General features: G+C 53.8%; 1 protein-coding gene across 1 annotated transcript; it reads right to left on the bottom strand.

Moving 5' to 3' along the window:
* Positions 1 to 1,186: 1,186 nt before the first annotated feature.
* On the bottom strand, positions 1,187 to 17,057 carry LOC109282646 (zinc finger protein 570). Its single transcript, XM_059718889.1, has 9 exons — positions 16,968 to 17,057; positions 16,056 to 16,734; positions 15,715 to 15,925; positions 14,643 to 14,732; positions 13,985 to 14,157; positions 9,904 to 10,030; positions 8,076 to 8,192; positions 7,265 to 7,354; positions 1,187 to 4,851 (listed from the first exon to the last, which is right to left on the bottom strand). Exons 1-9 carry the CDS (start codon positions 17,012 to 17,014, stop codon positions 3,941 to 3,943), a joined length of 2,445 nt encoding a protein of 814 aa, XP_059574872.1. The 5' UTR covers positions 17,015 to 17,057; the 3' UTR covers positions 1,187 to 3,940.
* Between the last annotated feature and the right edge of the window lie 1,784 nt (positions 17,058 to 18,841).

Below are 18,841 nucleotides of genomic sequence, written 5' to 3'. Positions count from 1 at the left end.
CCATTCCAGGAGCTGCCTGCCCCGTGGGCTCCATGCCCATCCCTGCAGGCATGTGCCAGGTGCTGCAGCCCTGCAGATCCAGGCTCTGCCTGCCAGGACGCCGCGTGGGCACAGTCTGCCTCCTGGATGCCGTGCCTCACCCTGGAGGGCATGTGCCAGGTGATGCCAGCACCTAGAGCCCCAGCCTGACTCCTCCAAGGCCCCCGGCAGCAGCTGCCATGTGCCTCCCTGATAACGAAGACAGTGGCCTGTGGGCCAAAGTGGATGGAGCATCAGACCATGCACCTTCTTGCAATCTAGGGTGATGTGGAGGTCCAGCAGCAGTTTGGCTGGGCCACCTGGCCCAATGTTCGCATATATACGGCTGTGGCGGAGGGCATGTCGGAGTGCAGCCACCAGCACTGTGTGAAGGTCCAAGGCCACGTGAGCCCAGTAGGTCCGAGTCAGGGACCACAATCATCGGTTGAGGGTTACCCACAGGTCCGTGCCCTTTCAGTGGAAACTGGACAAGACCCCAAGCCCAACATAGCCCCCCACATCTGTTCCAGCATGGGTGGGCTGCCAGAGCCCATGAGGGCTCCTAGGAGAGGGCCCCTTGAGTCTCCAGGGGCAGGCTCCAGGGCGCTCCCCAGCTGCAGCCACACCTGGCAGCCCAGGCCACCACCACCTGCCCTGCCAACTTTGGCAGTTCACCCTAAGCAAGGACAGACCAGGGACGGCCCCAGTAATGAGCAGTGCCTGCTTCTCCCCCAAGAGGCCCTTCACACTGGCAAAGGCAGGAGCAAGGAAACCCAGAGGACAGAGGGGTCAGGAAGGGGTCTGCAAGAGACAGCGCAGAGCAGATAAGCAGCAGGGACAGACCAACAAGAAGAGAAAAGTTCCATCGATGTGGTGAAGACTTCTGCACCCATGGGACCAGGGGCTGGGGTTTGTGGATCATGCCCCTCCTGCTTGCTGCCCGGACTGGGGGCTGACCTGGGTTCTTGTCTCAATGGGAAACCCCAGGGCCTCCTGAGAATGAGAAAGGTCTCCCACCCTGGGGTTAGCAGGGATGGGGGCAGCATCTCCCTGCCATGAGCTGGTGCACTGAGGGTTGCAGGAGTTTTTGCAGCAGGACATGTCCCCAAGACAACCAAGGAGCCAAACAAGTTTGGAATTAGCAAGAAGGCTTCTGTACAGGCAGTCCTTGACTTAAAAGGTTTTGAGTTACAACATTTCGCACTTACAACTTTTCTAAATTGACACCATTTCAACTTTCTGACGTCAGTTTCAACTTTACAACGCTTGATCTGACATCAAGCGACGGCAGCGAACAACTTTGCTGCGTCACCCAATGGAGAACGTCTGTCCAAACCTCCTTGGACACTTTAAGAAAGCAGACAAGACACGAGACAAACCTGCAGTCAAGACTCCAGCCAAGAGCCCTTCAAAAAGTCCAGCAAAGTCACCTCAAAGAAGTCCTTCCAAATCAATATGATTGCTATTTACAATACAAATAGATGAATGTAGCTATATTACTCATTTATAATTGATTCAGTACAAAATTCTGGGGTATTTTGGGGGAAAATAGGGTATTGGGCCTTGGTTCAGGAACCAATCCCTCATTTTTAATACTGCTTCTTATGAGAAAATTGGTTCCAAGTTGCAACATTTCGACTTACGACGCATTTTTCGGGAACCAATTGTGTTGTAAGTCGGAGGACTGCCTGTATTCAAAATGGGAGATTACAAAAGGCTGCATTTCACCCAGCACACACTGGCAACATGTAGGGGGTGCACACGCAGCCCTTGAGATTGGTCGTGCACCCCCTGGAAACACCAGGCACGAAACCAGAAGTGCCGGCAGAAGTGCACTTCTGGTTTCACTACTGGTGATTTGGGGTTTGGTGACTGGCTGCTGGGGAACACCCCCCCAGTGGCCTACGCCAGAAGATGCCAGAAGATACTTTCCCCACCCTTCCACAGGAGCAGCACCTGCCACAGGTTGAACCTCCTTCACCCCTGCTACCCCATCTCACCCAGAAAAGGGACTTCTGCCCCCTGGCCAGATGTTCCTTCAAAAGGGCAAGGTCCCACCTGCGCAGCAGGACATGGGAGTAATGCCTCAGGTGTGACCAACTCCTGTTCCTGAGGGTTAGTAACCAGCCCCAGATTATGGTGAACGCTCTAGAAAGAGATGGGGTTGGGAAGTCAGAGAGATCTGCCCTGGAAAGGGTTCTGGGCCCTGGTCTAGTCCCATTGCACAGCTTTGGAGATGACACAGAAACCAACCACAGTTCTGGCGCTTTAGTAACACAGACTGCATTATCAAGAGTACACTGAAGTGAAGGAGGACAGAGGGAGCAGCACGTACCCAGTGGCAAAGAGATTTGGAAAGAATGAGAAACAAAACCTGTCAAGCTGAGCTGGAGGAGGCAGAGGGGCAGTAGCAGGTCCTTGCAGACCCTGATGGGCATGTGCAGGTCTGGGAGAGGAGTTATGTGGTGGGGAGGAGAGATGAGGTCAGGGTGGAGGGCAGGGAATCCTTCCCCAGCCATAAATGTCCTCCTTTTTGCAACTCAAGAGCCTCACATACCAGAACCCTGGGACCAGGGGGGAGGACAAAGCTAGAAGGTGGTGAATGACAATCTCTGGGTGTCATTTGGATCCAGCTGTCTTGGGAGGGCACCTTATTGTGCAGGTATGTCTTCTCCCCCTGGGAGCACTGACTGCTTGTAGGGAACGATGGGGAATGCACAGGCTCCAAGGCCGATACAAAGATCATCTCTTCACAGGTTCCCCCAACATCTAGGCTAGTCTCTTTTTGAGGTGTTTCCTCTTAGCATCCTGCTCCCCCCTGCCCTTCCAACCAAACCATGGGAGCCAGTCCTTGGATCCTTTCAGTTCTGCTGTGCCCTACAAGGGCCAAAGACTGGGTGAACTCTTCCCGCAGTCCAACAGCATGAGGCTGCTTGCCTAAATGCAGTCACTGGTGGATGCTGAGTGATGGTTAGAAAATGGTATTTAGAGGTTTTGGAAAATGGCTTGCAGGTAAAGTAGATTTGCATTAGAACAATGGTCCAGGGCAATCGCAAGTGTTAACTGTTTTCTAAAAGCCTGTTTGTGACAGTTTCCTTCAAGGCCCATTGTGTCTGAAGCCAGTAGACACACAGGGTGGGAAACTGAAGACATGTACCACACTGTTCCACAACATGAAATAAGTTGGCATTAGGTCACAGTGCCCAACTGCAGAGCCCTGGTAAATAACCAAATTAAGATGTGTGCTTGTGATAGGTTTGTTGAAACAAAGGAATATGCTGACAGGACAGAACGTGGACAGTATGACAACCACAGGAAAACCAATCAATGCTGCTCAGGAATGTAAAGTCATCAGGACACAAAAGGAGGGATTTCAGAGCAGCAAATGGTCCCTTAGAGGGGAACCTAAGGCCACCAACCTATCTCACCCACCCCACTGGGGGAGGGTGGGCCTTGGCCCTCAACCTCCAGGCTGCTCCCATCTGACATTCAATAAAGAATCTCAGGGTGAAGCTCATGTACTGGCAAGATATACCTTCCCTCCATGATAGCCCTAGGACTGGTAGATATAGAATTGTTTGCCTTCCCTGCATGCTATTACTATGCATCGATAACATTTGCCTATTATTGAATGGAAAGGCTGTGGTTGTTCTAAGGGTTTGGGTCAGTCTGGAACAAAGTAACTGGGTCATAAATCCAGTGCCAACACAAAACAGGCAGACATCCCCAAGCCCTCCCCCTTCACTGCCATCAAAATTGTGGATGCTCCCATCTGTGGATGCACCGGTGCTGGGCCCAGCTGGAGGACTGAGTGAAGCTCTTCCCAGATTCTGAACACTGATGTGGGTTCTTCCATTGGTGGATGAGCTGGTGGTAGGCCAGGCTGAAGGAGTGCCTGAATCTTTTCCCCACACGCAGGGCACTAGTGTGGCTTCTCCCCTCTGTGGATGCGCTGGTGCTTTACCAGGTAGGAGGAGCAGGTGAAGCTCTTCCCACACTCAGAACACTGATGTGGCTTTGCCCCTGTGTGGATAAGCTTGTGCTGTGCCAGGTTGGAGGAGCGGTTGAAGCTCTTTCCACACTCAGAGCACTGATGCGGCTTCTCCCCTGTGTGGATGAGCTGGTGCTTGGCCAGTTGGGAGGAGCGGATGAAGCTCTTCCCACACTCAGAGCATTGATGAGGCCTCTCCCCTGTGTGGATGAGCTGGTGCTCGACCAAGCGAGAGCGACGGATGAAGCTCTTCCCACACACAGTGCAGTGATGTGGCTTCTGCCCTGTGTGCATGAGCTGGTGCTCAGCCAGGTGGGAGGAGCTGGTGAAGCTCTTCCCACACAAAGAACACTGATATGGCTTCTCCCCTGTGTGGATTAGCTGGTGCCGGGCCAGGTGGTAACGCCGGCTAAAGCTCTTCCCACAATAAGGGCATGGATGTGACTTCTCCCTTGAGTGGATTTGCTGGCTTTTGGCTAGAATGAAGAAGTGGTGGAAACTGTTACCATTCTCAGAGTACTGACATGGATTCTCCCTTGTGTGCACACACCGGTGCCTGGCCAGGTTGGAGGGCTGGCTGAAGCTCTTCCCACACTTGGTGCAGTGGTGTGACTGCTCCCCACTCTCCATATACATCTCACGACCAACTGGTGATGGTACCTGGTTCACTGCTATATTCTTCTGCTTTTGGGGCCTCCCCTGACTCCTGTGCCACAGGTCCCTCTCAGGTCTCAGGGAGTCCATCTCACCCAACCCCCCTAGGGAAGTCTGTGTTGGCTCCAGGTTTACAGGCCCTTCCTCAGGAGCCTGCTCCTCAGCTCTGCTCAGCAGCCAGGTACCTCCTGCATGGTGAAAAGAAACTCCAGATTAGTTCCTGCCCTTTTGGCAAGAGAAAAATACTGGTATTCCTTTTGCCCAGATGGGCCTACAAGCAGGACTGGACCTTAACACATGTTTTTCCTAAAGAACATAGGGTCTTCCTTCCAAAAACCTAAGTGCTGGGTGTGAGGGAGGGGCAGGTCCCTGTGCCAGGCTAATGCTCCCTGTTCAGTAGATTTCAGAGCCAGATTCCCAGGGTTTCTCTCCCAGCTGTCAGCCCCAACACCTCGGACACTGCTGGGAGAAGCACATGTGGGACATCTGTATTATGATAGTACCTAAATGGCTCTATGTCCACAGCCTGTTAGAGCAAGATTAGAGGCATCTGCTTAAAGGAAGTATGAGGCTCTCTAAGTGCTGTTTTCTCCCACAGTACTGGTTGGTCAAGGGGAAGATGATGCAGAGTACTACACCTGACTTGGGTTGACATGCTCTAGAAGCCAAACTGCATTGGTGAGACTGCTCTCCGGTGGTTGCCCTTGATCTCTGGCAGTCCTGAGAGCAGCATCTGGTTACAAGGGTGAACACCCACATGGTAGACACGTGGGGCTTAGGAGCATGGATGTGTGGGGAGCACAGCCCTGAACAGGGACTGGGATATCCCACCTACCAGAGGAAGGGACAATCTTGGGGATAGCTCTATCAAGCCTTCAGTCAGCACAGATGTAGTTAGGGATCTTCTGTAAGGGCTAGACATTTTTAAAGCTGCAGGTCCAGATGCCCTCCGCCCAAGGGTGTTGAGGGAGTTGGCAGGGGCCCTCGCAGAGCCTTTGGCCTGGCTGTATGAGCATTTGTGGTCATCTTGCCAGGTGCTGGGGGTTGGAAACTGGCTAATATGGTCCCAATTTTTAAGGGGAGGAAGGAGGACCCAAGTAATTATAGGCCTGTAAGCCTCACCTTGGTGCTCAGGAAGCTCTTGGAGAGGATCATCAAGGAGCATATCTGTGAGGGGCCTGCAGGGGAGACCATGCTCAGGGGAAATCAGCATGGCTTCACCAAAGGCAGGTCCTGTCTGACCAACCTGATTGCCTTTTACAACCAAGTAACTAAATCCTTGGATGATGGTGTCGCTGTGGATGTAGTCTTTCTAGACTTTAAGAAGGCCTTTGACACTCAATAAATTAAGTGACTGTGGCATTGATGCCTGCACAGTTGGATGGGTAAAAAATTGGCTGATGGAGCGCACCCAGAGAGTAGTGGTGGATGGGTTGTACTCAACTTGGCGAGATGTGAGCAGTGGGGTACCCCAGGCCTTGGTCCTTGGGCCCGCACTGTTTAATATCTTCATCAGTGACTTGGACAAGGGGGTGGAAAGCACGCTGTACAAGTTTGCTGATGACACTAAGATGTGGGGCGAGGTGGACACACTTGAAAGGAGAGAGAGGCTGCAACTAGATTTAGACAGACTACAAAAGTGGGCAGACGAGAACAGGATGGGGTTCAACGTAGACAAATGCAGGGTGCTGCACCTTGGGAGAAGGGATCCACAGCATACATACAGGCTGGGGAGTTCCCTTCTTGAAAGCACAGAGGTGGAAAGGGATCTTGGAGTCATTGACTCCAAGATGAACATGAGCCACCAATGCCAGACTGCAGCCAGCAAGGCCAGCCATACCTTGTCATGCATCCAAAGATGTATCTCAAGCTGGTCCAGAGAGGTGATACTCCCCCTCTATGCAACTTTGGTCAGGCCGCAGTTGGAGTACTGCGTCCAGTACTGGGCGCCACACTTCAAAAGGGATGTGGCCAGCCTGGAGAGGGTTCAGAGGAGGGCCACCCGCTTGGTGAGAGGGCAGCAGGACAGGCCCTATGAGGAGAGACTGAAGGACCTGAACCTGTTCAGCCTCAGCAAGAGGAGGCTGAGGGGGAACCTGGTGGCTGCCTACAAGCTCATCAGGGGAGATCAAGAGCAAATAGGTAGAGCCCTTTTTACCCAGCACCACCTGGGGTGACGAGGAACAATGGTCATAAGCTGATGGAGAATAGGTTTAGGTTGGAGATCAGAAGGTAATGTTTTACAGTTAGGGTGGCCAAAATCTGGAACCAACTTCCCAGGGAAGTGGTCCTCACCCCTACCTTGGGCATATTCAAGAGGAGGTTGGCCGATCACCTGTCTGGGGTCTTGTGAACCCAGCATTCATTCCTGCCTGTGGCAGGGGGTCAGGCTAGATGATCTGTTCAGGTCCCTCCTGACCCTAGCTACTATGATACTATTATTAACTTAGACTACCTGCTTCTGTAGTCCAAGCACTACAAACAAGTGCTGCTTCTGCTTGGTAGGAAAGCTGACATGTTCCATCCCTCCAAGAAATGTTCTGGGAGGGAGAATTTAGAGCTGTGGCTCTCTTCTCAAAGGAGTAGAGCTGTGCTTCCTACCTGCTTTCAGGGAAAGGTCTGGTGCAGGGAATGAAACCATGAAGCTAGCCTCTGCTGACAATTCCCAGGTGGCCTCCATGTCACAGGAATCTGCAATGGGACAAAGACCTTGGCATTGACCTATACATAGACTTGAATGAGTCTCAGGCTCTGTGACACTCAGGGCCCCAGAGACAAAACAGAAATGGGAAGATTGTGATGCAAACAAGGGGTTTTCACTTTCCCTCTCAACTCAAAATATTAGTCACACCCACCCCATGGAGTGATTCAATGAAGTCTGAGACTATGATGAAACACTGCCTGGGTTCTAGGTCACTCTAATCAGGAGAAACCAGGGACAATCCCAGCCTCTCTCTTGTCCAACAATAATGGCTACACAGAGCTTCTACTAACTGGGCTTATTTCCATGGGTGACTTCAAATCCTATCATCCCTGGAAAAAGGTGTTAGAGAGGTATGGCTGCCTTGGCCTGGGGAATCAACTCTCACACAGCTCAGTGAACATGGAAACTGAAGATCACAGTAACCCAGGGAAACCAGATCCGTGCCAAAAAATCAAGGCAGCAAACCCACTGTCCCCCAACAGCCATAATTAGGGGAAGAAAAAGAAACAGTTGCTTGTCTCCACTGCTTTGAATTTCAGGGAGTGGGAACCACATCTTCCTGGACATCTTACAGCATACTATAGTGTATTTGAGGTCAGCACCTGCAATGGCAGCACAAGGCAAGTCTACATGTAGTTTCCAGGCACCTGGCACTCCGGCATGGAGCATTTCTGAGGGTGTGGGGTGGAGGGGAACACCACAGCTCACCTGGAGACAGGTCCTCCAACTTTAAGATTTTCTCCTGGTCCTCGTCCTCACAGACCCAGAGCTCCACCTCTCCTCGCTGGATGCGGCAGATTAAGTCAGGGGTGGGACCTTGATATCCTGTTTGGGACAGTGGTTAAAGAGGGTTTTTGACGGATATTGGACAGAGAATAATAAGCCAGGATTTGGGGACTGGATCCAGTGAAATGAAGGATTCTACCAGGACTGTGATGGACAAGGGAGGGTGACCATTTAGGGTGAAAGAAGGCACTGCAGGGAGAAGCCTTCAAGAGATGATAGCCCTTGTCACCCAGGTGGTGGAGGGATGGTCATAGGAAACAAAGCACCAACCACTCCAAGGTATAAAAAGGGTATGAAACTTAGAGTCACCAAGGACAGGGGTGGAGATGCAATGATCTGTGATGTAGTAGAGGACACAAAGATAAAGCTTTCACTGTTTTCAAGGCACCAACATTAACAGACACTGGACACACTTATGGACAGATAACATCTAGATTATCAGTGTAAATCCAGGCAAAGGAGTGGAAATGAGTTACTTTTCAGTGAGGGTTTAAAGTGAGGACTTGTGGCAGTGAAAAGAATCCATGCCAGACGGCTCACAGTGGAAATGTTTTCTGGGAAAGAGGGCGCACGGAAGGATGGTTTGAAAATAGCTGTAGACAGAACTGAAACAATCATCCCATCCAAAGGGAGGATCATCCCAGAAGGGGAGGGGAGTACACAGGTTGGCAAATACTGCAAGGTTTAATACAAAGGTCCTGGGAGTCACGAATATGGACAAAAGGAGGCAGACGCAGACACGTTTTACAGCACCTGAATTTAGAAATGGTCTAAATTACCTTTGCTGAACTAGAAAAAGTATTTGAGCACTTCCCTAAGGAAGTCCTTTGGGGGAAATGGAGGGAAAAGAAAGCACCAGGAAAGCAAACTGATCTAGTAAAAACTAAGAGCCTCACACCTATGCACAAGCCAGAACAAGTCCCTGTATTAAGAGATCCTCTGGAACTGGAAACTGGTTTTCACTAGGCTCTGCATCTAGCCCACTTCTTTATCACAGTGATGGACACCTCACATGCAGAATGATTTTAGGAGGAGGACGAGAACATTTTTGAGAATGGCAGAATGAGCTTGGGAGCACGGGTCCCAAAGTAAGTACAGCAAAAGCCACAGTCTGTGGTCTACGGAGATAAAGATGTTAGGAAGGACTATGGACAGAAGTTTCCCATGACTCCTTGTTAGAAGTACTTGGGTTGCATCACGTGTACATACATCACTACAGAAGGAGTTGAGGAAATGCAGATTCTGTGTGTTGTAGCAGCAGAGGCTGATAAAACCTCCAATTACTTCTGCATGGTCATAAGAAAAGGAGGAGAAAGGGAATTTGGGTAGCACTGTACTGTACTGAACACACTAGGATGTGGTAAATATTTTAGGAAAGGACACACTAAGCAAGAGGGAGGAAATTTGAAAAAAATTTCAAGGAAGAGCTATTAGTGAATTTTTATGCACAATGAACTGGAGACGATATAACACAGTGAGAAGGCAAAGGGGGATTATGTTGCCAAGAAACTGAAGAATATGGAAGCACCAGGAGTTACAAGAAGGAAGAAAACACAACTGAAAGCAGCTGGATCAAATGAAGGATAGATCCATCTGAAATGAGAGAGAGGTCTGATCACTGAGTGAGCAGTGGGGAGGAAGTGGATTTAAACCACCAGACAAAAGTTCACAAGGATGAGACTGCTGAAAAACAGGGAGAAGACAATAAACTTCTCAGTTCACATAGCTCCAGGGAGAAGCAGACCTTTACCTAGGGAAACAAGGGCTTGATAATTCCTCAGCATCTGGTCCCGGTAAAGCACCTTGTCGTCATCTTCCAGCAGCTCCCACTCCTTCTGGGTGAAATACATGGCCACGTCCTCAAACACCTGCTGGAGCTGCAGTCACAAGCGTTACACCATCAGTGTCTCCTGTTCCAGCTGCCTCTATCCCCAACAGTCTTATCCGCATTCACTCTGTATTACAAAGATCTGAAGCTTAGTCATGACAGGTAGGTAGGGGTGCACCAATAGGGATGTTTTGGGTTGGTATCAATAGCTGATTTTTAAGGAGTGATATTGGCTGATACTGATCTGATTTCCAATATGCAGCCCGGCAGCTTGAAGAGCAGTGTCTGGCCGGTAAGTCTGTTGTGGTGGAAGGGAAGGGAAGATCGAGGTTCCTGCAGTGAGGGAGGGAGTGGGGCTGGGGCAGGTGCTGCCCAGCCCAGGTGGGGCTGGGCACGGGATTGTGCTGCAGCTTGTCCAGGGGGCATGGGGATGGCTCCCACCACAGCACGCACCCTGGGAGGGGATGGGGGGGCGTGTGCCCCTGGAGCTCTGCGGGGCAGGGTCGGCTGCACCGGGGTCTTCCTAGCAGGAGCTGAGCTGGCTGCACTCCGGGTGGAAGCGGCAGCGCGGGGGGGGCGGGCCTGCAGCCACCTCAGAATTCATTGTAGCCTCCCTATAGGCCTCCTCTGGGCAGCGCCGCCACCTGCCCTGAGCGCAGCCCAGCTCAGCCCCCTGCCGGGAAGAGCCACATGCAGCCCCAGACCCAGCCTGCAGCAGCAGCCTGCCCTGCCCCACGCAGATCCAGGGACACGCATCCCCCATGCCCTCCAGGTTGCATGCAGCAGTGGAAGGCCCCCCCCATGCCCTCTGGATAAGTAACGACTCCATCCTGCACCTCACTCCACTTTGTCCGGGCAGCACCTGCCTGAGCCCTTGCCCCTACCCCAGCCCCAGCCCCACTCCCTCTTTCATTGTGGAGGTCTCAATCTGCCCCCACATACCCCTTCCCTGCCCCCTCCCCTTCCACCACAACAGACTTACCAGCTGGATTCAGGTCTCCAAGTTGCCAGGCTGTGCTCCTCATCACCTACACGCTGTGCTGCATTTAGGCGCATGCTCATGGCATTTATTGGCCACCTTATCAGCCACATCAGGCAAAAGAAAAAAAAGCCAATTTCCATACAGTCAAGGGTCTTTATATCGGTGCCGATCCAACACCAGACCAATGTATCAGTGAACCTCTACAGGTGGGGGTACACAATTTCCCATTATTTGGCTGACATGTTATGTGGACACAGCTCTGTACACATTTGAGTTAGTGTGTGTGCCCAAGCCATCTCATTCTGGGAGATGTGCAGCTAATTTAGCTGGCATAAGGTGCTACCCCAGTGCAGACTTTGTAGTGTGGGTGCACCAAGTCTTCCTGGGGAAGCTATATTCATGGCAGTGACACGCAGGACGAACCCCTGCCTGGGAGCGGGGACCACAGGAATCATCTTTCTCCACCAGATACCACCCCAGGGAACTCTAGGGCTTGGCACAGTGAGGTCAGGAGTTTCTTTTCCCTTCCCATGTGGCTTTGGGATGGGAAGCTAAGAGCCTAGAGTCTAGGGTGAGACTGGATGGCCCCATACAACACATGGGACCTCCCTGATGTCTCACCTGAGCAGGGGTTGCTGTAGACATCCCTGCTGTGTCTGGTACAGGAGTGGAAATGAAGGGATGGAGAAGGAGAAGCTGGAAGAGGAATGTGGATCTCCAAATGCAGTGACATGCTGGGGCAGGTTGGACTTGTTTTGAAGTAAGTTTAGAAAGAAATGGAAGAAGAATGTGGCTTTCAAACTCTAGGATCTGTCATATTGTAGGCTCTGGAAATGGAGAGTCACATAAGGTCTGGACTCTTCCGGGCAAAGTCACACCTGTGGGCATGGAGGTGGTTTCTAGGGATGGTATCAGCTCTGGGGTGTCTTTTTTCCCCACCAGACAGTGGTATAAAGGGACAGAGTCAGGTATTCATTTCACGTTCTTGCTGGTTGTGCAAATACTGACTTTCTTTATCCTTACATACATCTAGTTCAGATATGGGGACTCCCTATACATACTTACAAATGGCAACACCAGGGGCATGCCCATGGCCTCCACAACATGCCAATATTTTTATGACAGACCTGGAAGTCTGTTTCCTCCATAGCTGCATCTCATCCCCTTCATATAGCTAAGGTACGTCAGTGGCATCTGCGTCGTATGGACAGATGGAAAGGAACCCCTAGAGAAATGTCACCAGGATTTTAACAACTTCCACCCCTCCCTCAAATTAAACTGGAATATTCTACCAAGCCAAGCCTGCTCATTTCCTAGACACCCATGGTGAAGGGCTGCGAAGGCTACATTGCCACCACATTGCATCAGAAACTCACCCACTACCACACCTGGCTTTCATCCTAAGTACATCACCAGACCCATCATCCGCAGCCTCGTTCTACACTACGTTACCTGTTTCAATACCTCCCACCCACTGGGATACAAAGCTTAAGTGCCCAGACCGGACATTCCTACAAGTACAATACAATCCCCAAACTGTTGTCACTGCAAGCAACAAAGCCAGGCTCACACCTCGCTCCAACCTATTGCAATACCAACCTGGGAACAAGGACAAAAGAGCGCCATTGCTAGGCTCAGCTACAGCCCCCAGCTCAAAAACCTTGGACACATCATGAATGACAACCCCTTTCAATGTAGCCACGAGGGACAAACTAGTCCTGGCTTACCGGCAGCCCCACAACCTCAAGCAGCTTCTCTGTAACAACAGGCTACCTAACTCCCAGTCTCACCAAGGTGCCAGGCCTTACAACGGACCCAGATGCAAACTGTGCTCCCTCCTCAATACACGCCACAGCCTCGCTAAACCAAATAATATGGATGTTAGCATCTGAGGGGTTTTCATCCCAAACTCTACCCTTCCCATATAGGCCATTTCCTGCTTACAATGCCCCTCTGCTGTCTACGCTGGCAGATGGTGCAATCCCTACAGGAAGGACTGAACGAACCCCAATCTGACATCAGGTCAGGAAGACACAAAGGCTTGCGACAGGACACTTTAAGCTCTCTGGATGGTCCACTGCTGACCTCGTAGGTGCTGTTCTGAGACCAAAACTATAAAAAACAAACTTGAATGTGGAATTGGGCAACAAGAAGTCATCCATAGGCTGGACTGTGTTCAAATAGGGACTATGAATTCTTATCCTAGTACCTAGATTAGCTTTGGTGTCCCCCTTGCGCATATGGGTCTCTATGTACTTTCCCCTTTCCCAGCACTATCCCCACTCCCACCTCCCTCCTTCCTGTATTTGGTATTCAAAAGACCCTCTCTATTAGTTTGGCCTGGGCATGTTCTTCCATCGCATCTGAAGAAATGAGTTTGGTCTTGCAAAAATTTTTCCTATACCTCTTTCATTTAATTAGTTGTTAAGGTGCAAATTTATTTTGCCTTCTGCCTGACCTCAGACTAATGCAGGTAACCAGCAGCCAGATGCTGCTCACTCCTACCAAGCTGCCTGCCCATGAGGTTTCTTGGGCACTGGCTGGTCTCGAGGATCCTGCTGGCATCCCTTGGAGAGATCCTCTATGCTCAGCAGTCCTAGCCAGGCTGGAGAAGAGGTGCTGGGCTCAGCTGTAGAGACCACTGCCCCCTGCTTCCTGGTGCTGGCTGAGTGTCATGATGTACCCAGAGGGGCTTTCTTGGTCTTTCAAGTCTTAAGACATTCTGTTTCATTAATTCCTAGATGCAGATGAAGCTGCGCTTCTGGAGGCAGAGGAAGCTCTGACACCATGGGCTCTAAAAATCAGGCCTTCTAATGCTGGCGATCCTGGATATCTGCACTTGGGAGGAAGTTCCTGCTAATGCCAGCTCAGTGCAGTTGCAGACTCTGTCACTAGTGAAGCTTCCTCTTGTCACTCTTCAGGTTCCCCCATGTCCCAAAATTCATCCCAGCACCCCTGGATCCTCCTCAGATCAGCCCCAACTGTAGTCTCACCCAAAACTGAATCCAATGCCTTACTCACCTCCAAGCTCTCCTCCTGCTTTGGAGGCCTGACCAGCCCCTTCTGCACTTGGCCCAGCTCTGGTATCAAGGAGCCTCTCTCTCCCAGTCTCCCTGGGGATGTCCTCTGCATCTCCAAGTTTACAGGCCCTTCCCCAGGAGGCTGCTGATCAGCTTTAATCAGGGTCCCGGCACCTGCGGGTTGGGAAGTGAGTGCACAGGTTAGCCCTGGTGCTGCCAGCATGAGGAAAGTCCTGCTAGTCTCCTGTACTGGTTGGGGACTGAGCCAGCCGGAGGCATCTATGTGTGGAAGAAGGGTGAGAAGGAAGGCTCATAGTCCCACAGCTCTTGTTACAGACCTCCACAGGCACAAAGCTGGACACGAGGTCCATTAACTCTGCCCAAGTGGAGGCTGTTGACCAGAACACCGTGTCAGAGCCTCCAGGGAGAGAAGCTCAGGGGACATTGCTGCAGTGTCAGTATCTACATTTTAAGGGGAGGGGGCTGGGAAATGCCAAGTCAGCCTTCTCCAGGACATGTAAAATGCTCAAAGGGGCACTGAGAAAACAAGAAAAACCAACCTGTTAAAGCACTGAATCTATCAAAATGTTGTGGCAGAGATTTCTCCACTGAGGGACGGTGCCTCCTGCTCTGGAAAGGGGAGAACCAGCACTCCTTACCTGCTCCTGGGGAAGGGCCTCCTCCAGGGCACCAGCCTGAGCAGCTTTCATCTGTTGACCACTCCCAGGTCTCCTCAGCATTGGGCGAATCTGTAGCAGGACAGAGGCATGGGGCTAACTGTACATGAACCAGCCATACATCACTGGGGAAACACAATTCCCTGACACCAGCTCCTGATTGGGCATAGAGGGCTCATGGGGGAATGAGAAAGGGGAGAGTTGAACACTGGTCCTGAGAGCATCAGTAGTGTTCCGCATCTTCGGTTTTTAATTAAAAAAAAAAATTAATTGGGGTTTATTTTTCAGGGTTTATTTTCCAAACATAAAAAACCAGGTTGAAATGGGGATAAAAGTGGGCAGGGGGTATCAATTTAAATCAGGGAAATCATAACACGTTCCTGTGGCAGTGAGGGAGGGAGGGGGGGACTGGAGTACGGCTGGGACTAGGGAAGGCTTGGAAGGAAGGGTGTGGTGCAGCCCATCGGCTGCTCCAGGGGCTGCAGCAGGGGGAACTGTCAGTGGGTGCTACATGCACCCCGGGAGGGCTGTGCTGGGCTCTTTCCGCAGGGTGCATGCCCCTAGATATGCATGCAGGATGGGGGAGGGGGGCCAAGGCCAGTTTGCTAGTGTGGTTATAAATACTGTGGCCCTGTCACAGGCAGTCCTAGCCAGGCTGGAGAAGAGTTGCTGGGCTCAGCTGTAGAGACCACTGCCCCCTGCTTCCTGGTGCTGGCTGGCAGACATTTGAGGCTCTCACGCTGAATGCAGGACACCCACTCAGGCACCCAGACCCACGCTCTAGCCTACATCCAACACCTTACTTACCACTGGCTCCTTGGATTTATTGGAGAGCCAGCGGGTACTGCCTGTGTACCCTGCTTGGTGTCCCCACTCTGAGCTTTTGTTTTGAACCCCAGACCTCTCTCCTGGTCTTGTTTGCTTTAATTATTCCCCAAAATCAACTGACCTATATCTGATCGCCAACCCTAATAACTGCAGGGGAGGGAGGGTAAGCATTGCTCTGTGAATGTCAAGCCCGTTTAGCTTATACATCAAATAAGCTAGTAAGGACCTGACTTCTGGTCAGGCAGGGGCTCTTCTTTGGGGACACAACGTGGCTCGTCCGGAGGCCCCAGAGTTTCCCTCTCTCCTGCTTCCTCCAGGAACACTTCCACAGCCTGGGCCTTTGGCTCCTCCAGCCAGCAATCATCAGGGTCCTGCAGCGCCCCCATGAGCTGCATCTCATCTGAAGACACCTCCTCGACCTTCATACTCACTGTGACCTGGGGACAAGATTTATACGTCACTGGGGAGCTGGGAACTGGAAGAGACGGGGGTGGGAGGGAACATCCCACGAACCCATGGAGGTGCAGGTGGCAGCACTGAGGACTGGGGTGAAACAAACCCTCTCACCTGGAGCGTCTCGTCCTCCTCCTGCCCCAGCTGAACCCCCTCGGCCAGGGCCACGGCCTGGGCGCAGGTCTCCACGCCGCGCCCCCACTCCCAGCTCCGCGTCTCCCGGGGCAGGATGGCCAGGAACTGCTCCAGCACCACCAGCTCCAGCATCTGCTCCTTGCTGCGGCGCTGGGGCTCCAGCCAGCGCTGGGCCAGCTCCCGCAGCCGGCCGCACACCTCCCGCGGCCCCGCGGCCTCCCGGTAGCGGAGGCCCCGGAAGCGCTGGCGCCAGGCGTGCGGGGCGGGGAGGTCGTGCCCCGGTGCCGGCGGGGGGGTCTCCGAGGGCAGCTCGGGCAGAGAAGGGGGCTGCGTGGCCTGCTTCACCTCCTGCCCCTGGATCTCCCAGCGCTGCACCGGCTCCTCCCGCAGCTGCAGCTTGACTGGCCGTGGGGCCGGCCAGGCTGGGGACGCCCCGCCCGTGCCAGCCTGCACCAGCTGAAGGACTCCTGCCGGGAGCCGCCCCGGCTCCTGCCCCTCCATGGGCCCCGGGGCGGCGCGGGGGAGGCGCGCGGCTGCCACCGGCTCCAGCGCAGCCGCCATCGTCCCCTCGGGAGCCGCCTCGCCGCAGCCCCCGGGGCCTGGGCTCTCGCTCTGCCCGCGCTCCTGCAGGCGCCTCCGCCGCGTCCGGTCCCGGGGCCTGCGGGGAGGGAGATGTCAGCGCGCGACGGGAGACCGGGACCCCGCGCCCCGCCCCGCCCCGCCCCGCCCCGGGGGCTCATCGCTCCCTCCTGCCCCACACGGGCTGCCGCACCGGCTGGCTCCAGGGGCTGCAACCCCCGCCCCCGGCCCCGCACGGCGCTCGGCCTGGCCGGCTCTGCAGCCCCCGGGCCCCCCCCGCCCGCGGTGCCCCGCAGCCCCGCCCGCACTTACCGCCTCCCGCCGCTGCCCAGCCCCAGCCCCAGCCCCGCGGGGACCATAGAGTCGCGGTCCTCCACCAGGGCGGACGCGGAAGCTTCCCCTGGGGGACCACAAAGCGAATGTACCTGGTTTCCGGCACACACGGAAGTGACATCAGACGGGGGCAACGGATGTGCGACGTGCAGTACCCTATTTCTCCGGCTATATCGCGCAGGCCGTGGAGTGAGGCCGCTGTGTGTTGAGACCTGCTGGTGGCCCCAGAGCCGTGGTACCGTATTGCATCGTGAATAAGACACCATCTAGGGGACCGGCCTGGATTTGGAGGATCCCGTCTCAGCCCGCTCCCCCCCCCCCATCCATCGTTGAGTAGTTCACACTCCTCTCTATAGCAGGTGCCTGCATTTTGAGGATTCCCATTCCCCCCCCCCCACCCCCCCCAGGTGACTCAGGGCTGTATTTCTTCTCAGGTATAGGCTCCCGCCTATAGGTTGTCCCTGGATTGTGAGAACCGGCCCCGCCATGGCCCAAGAGCCTCAGTACTGTATTTCTTTGCCTATGATATGCTCCCTTCTACAGGACACCTGGATTTTGAAGACCCGCCGTGGTGCTCCTTTCTTGGGATCTGCTGCAGCCGTCTTGCAAAGAACAATTTTTCCAACTATTGAGTTGGTCCAATAAAAGATATCACATTTACCCCAAAAACTCCCTCTGCTTTAGAGAGTTTACACCACGCATCTCATTTAGTTTGTCTCTAAGTTGCAACCCAACACAGCGCCCCTGCCCCCCCGTGCCCCTCACTCCCGACCCGCAGCCCCCTGCCCCCCCAGCCTTGCCATTGCCTCTCGCACCCACCCCACAGCCCCCTTGCCCCCCCCAAAACTTGCCAGTGCCCCTCACCCCCCGCCCACAGCCCCTTTCCCCGCAGGAGACCCTCACTCCCAATGCGCAGCCCCTGCCCTCCCAGCCCTGCGGGGGCCTCAGGTCTCACCTGCAGCTCCTTCCTCCTCCAGGTGCCCCTCACTTCCGACCTGCAGACCCCTGCCTTGCCCCCCCAGCCCTGCCGATGCCCCTCACTCCAGACCTGCAGCCCTCCTGCTCCTCCTCCCACCAGGCCTGGGCGGCACCCGGGGCAGGGAGAACAGAAGCAACTGGCTTGACCTAGCGGAAGCCGGCGTGTCTGACTGCAGCTCCCTCGAGGGGACAGCTGCAGGGAGAGGCAGCTCCAGGGCAGAACGAGCAACAGCAGCAAATCAGGGGCAGAGCCTGGCCAGGCTGGGGGCAACACAGACCCCCCCGCCCCCCACCCCATTCCCCCACCTGGCACCAGGGAGCATGTGCCGCAGAGCCCAGCAGCGCTGCCCCTGCAACACAGCACCTGGGAGCCTGTGCGCAGGTCTGGTGTCCGCACCTCAGCCAGGATCAAGAACTAGAGAAGGTCCAGAGAAGGGCAACAAGGATGCTGAGTGGTATGGAGGGGCTTCATGTGGGCACCCCCCCACACACACACAAAACCAGGTAGGGTCACGCAGACAGGCCCATACAGAGACACAGGCACAGACACACGCAGACACAGGCACATGCAGACAGGCTCACACAGACACAGACAGACTCACAGACAGGGACAGGTGCAGGCACGGGCACACAGACAGCCAGGCTCATACAAACAGGCACACAAAGGTACACACAGGCCGTGTCTACACCAGATGCTGACTGCAGTTGTTACTGTGCCGTCGTTGCTGCACAGTCATTTAGTACTTACATAACCAAGTACAAATGACTGTGCAGTAACTGGCGTTACAGCGCAGGACTGTCCCCGCACGGTTGCCTACTGACTTTTATTGCACAGTAGCTTGTTACTATTGCGCAGTAGCATTGCATCACGGTTC

Source organism: Alligator mississippiensis, chromosome 15 (genome assembly GCF_030867095.1).
Source record: "Alligator mississippiensis isolate rAllMis1 chromosome 15, rAllMis1, whole genome shotgun sequence".
NCBI lineage: Eukaryota > Metazoa > Chordata > Crocodylia > Alligatoridae > Alligator > Alligator mississippiensis.
The sequence above is the reverse complement of the archived record's forward strand: the minus strand, read 5'-3'. Positions and strand labels throughout refer to the sequence as shown.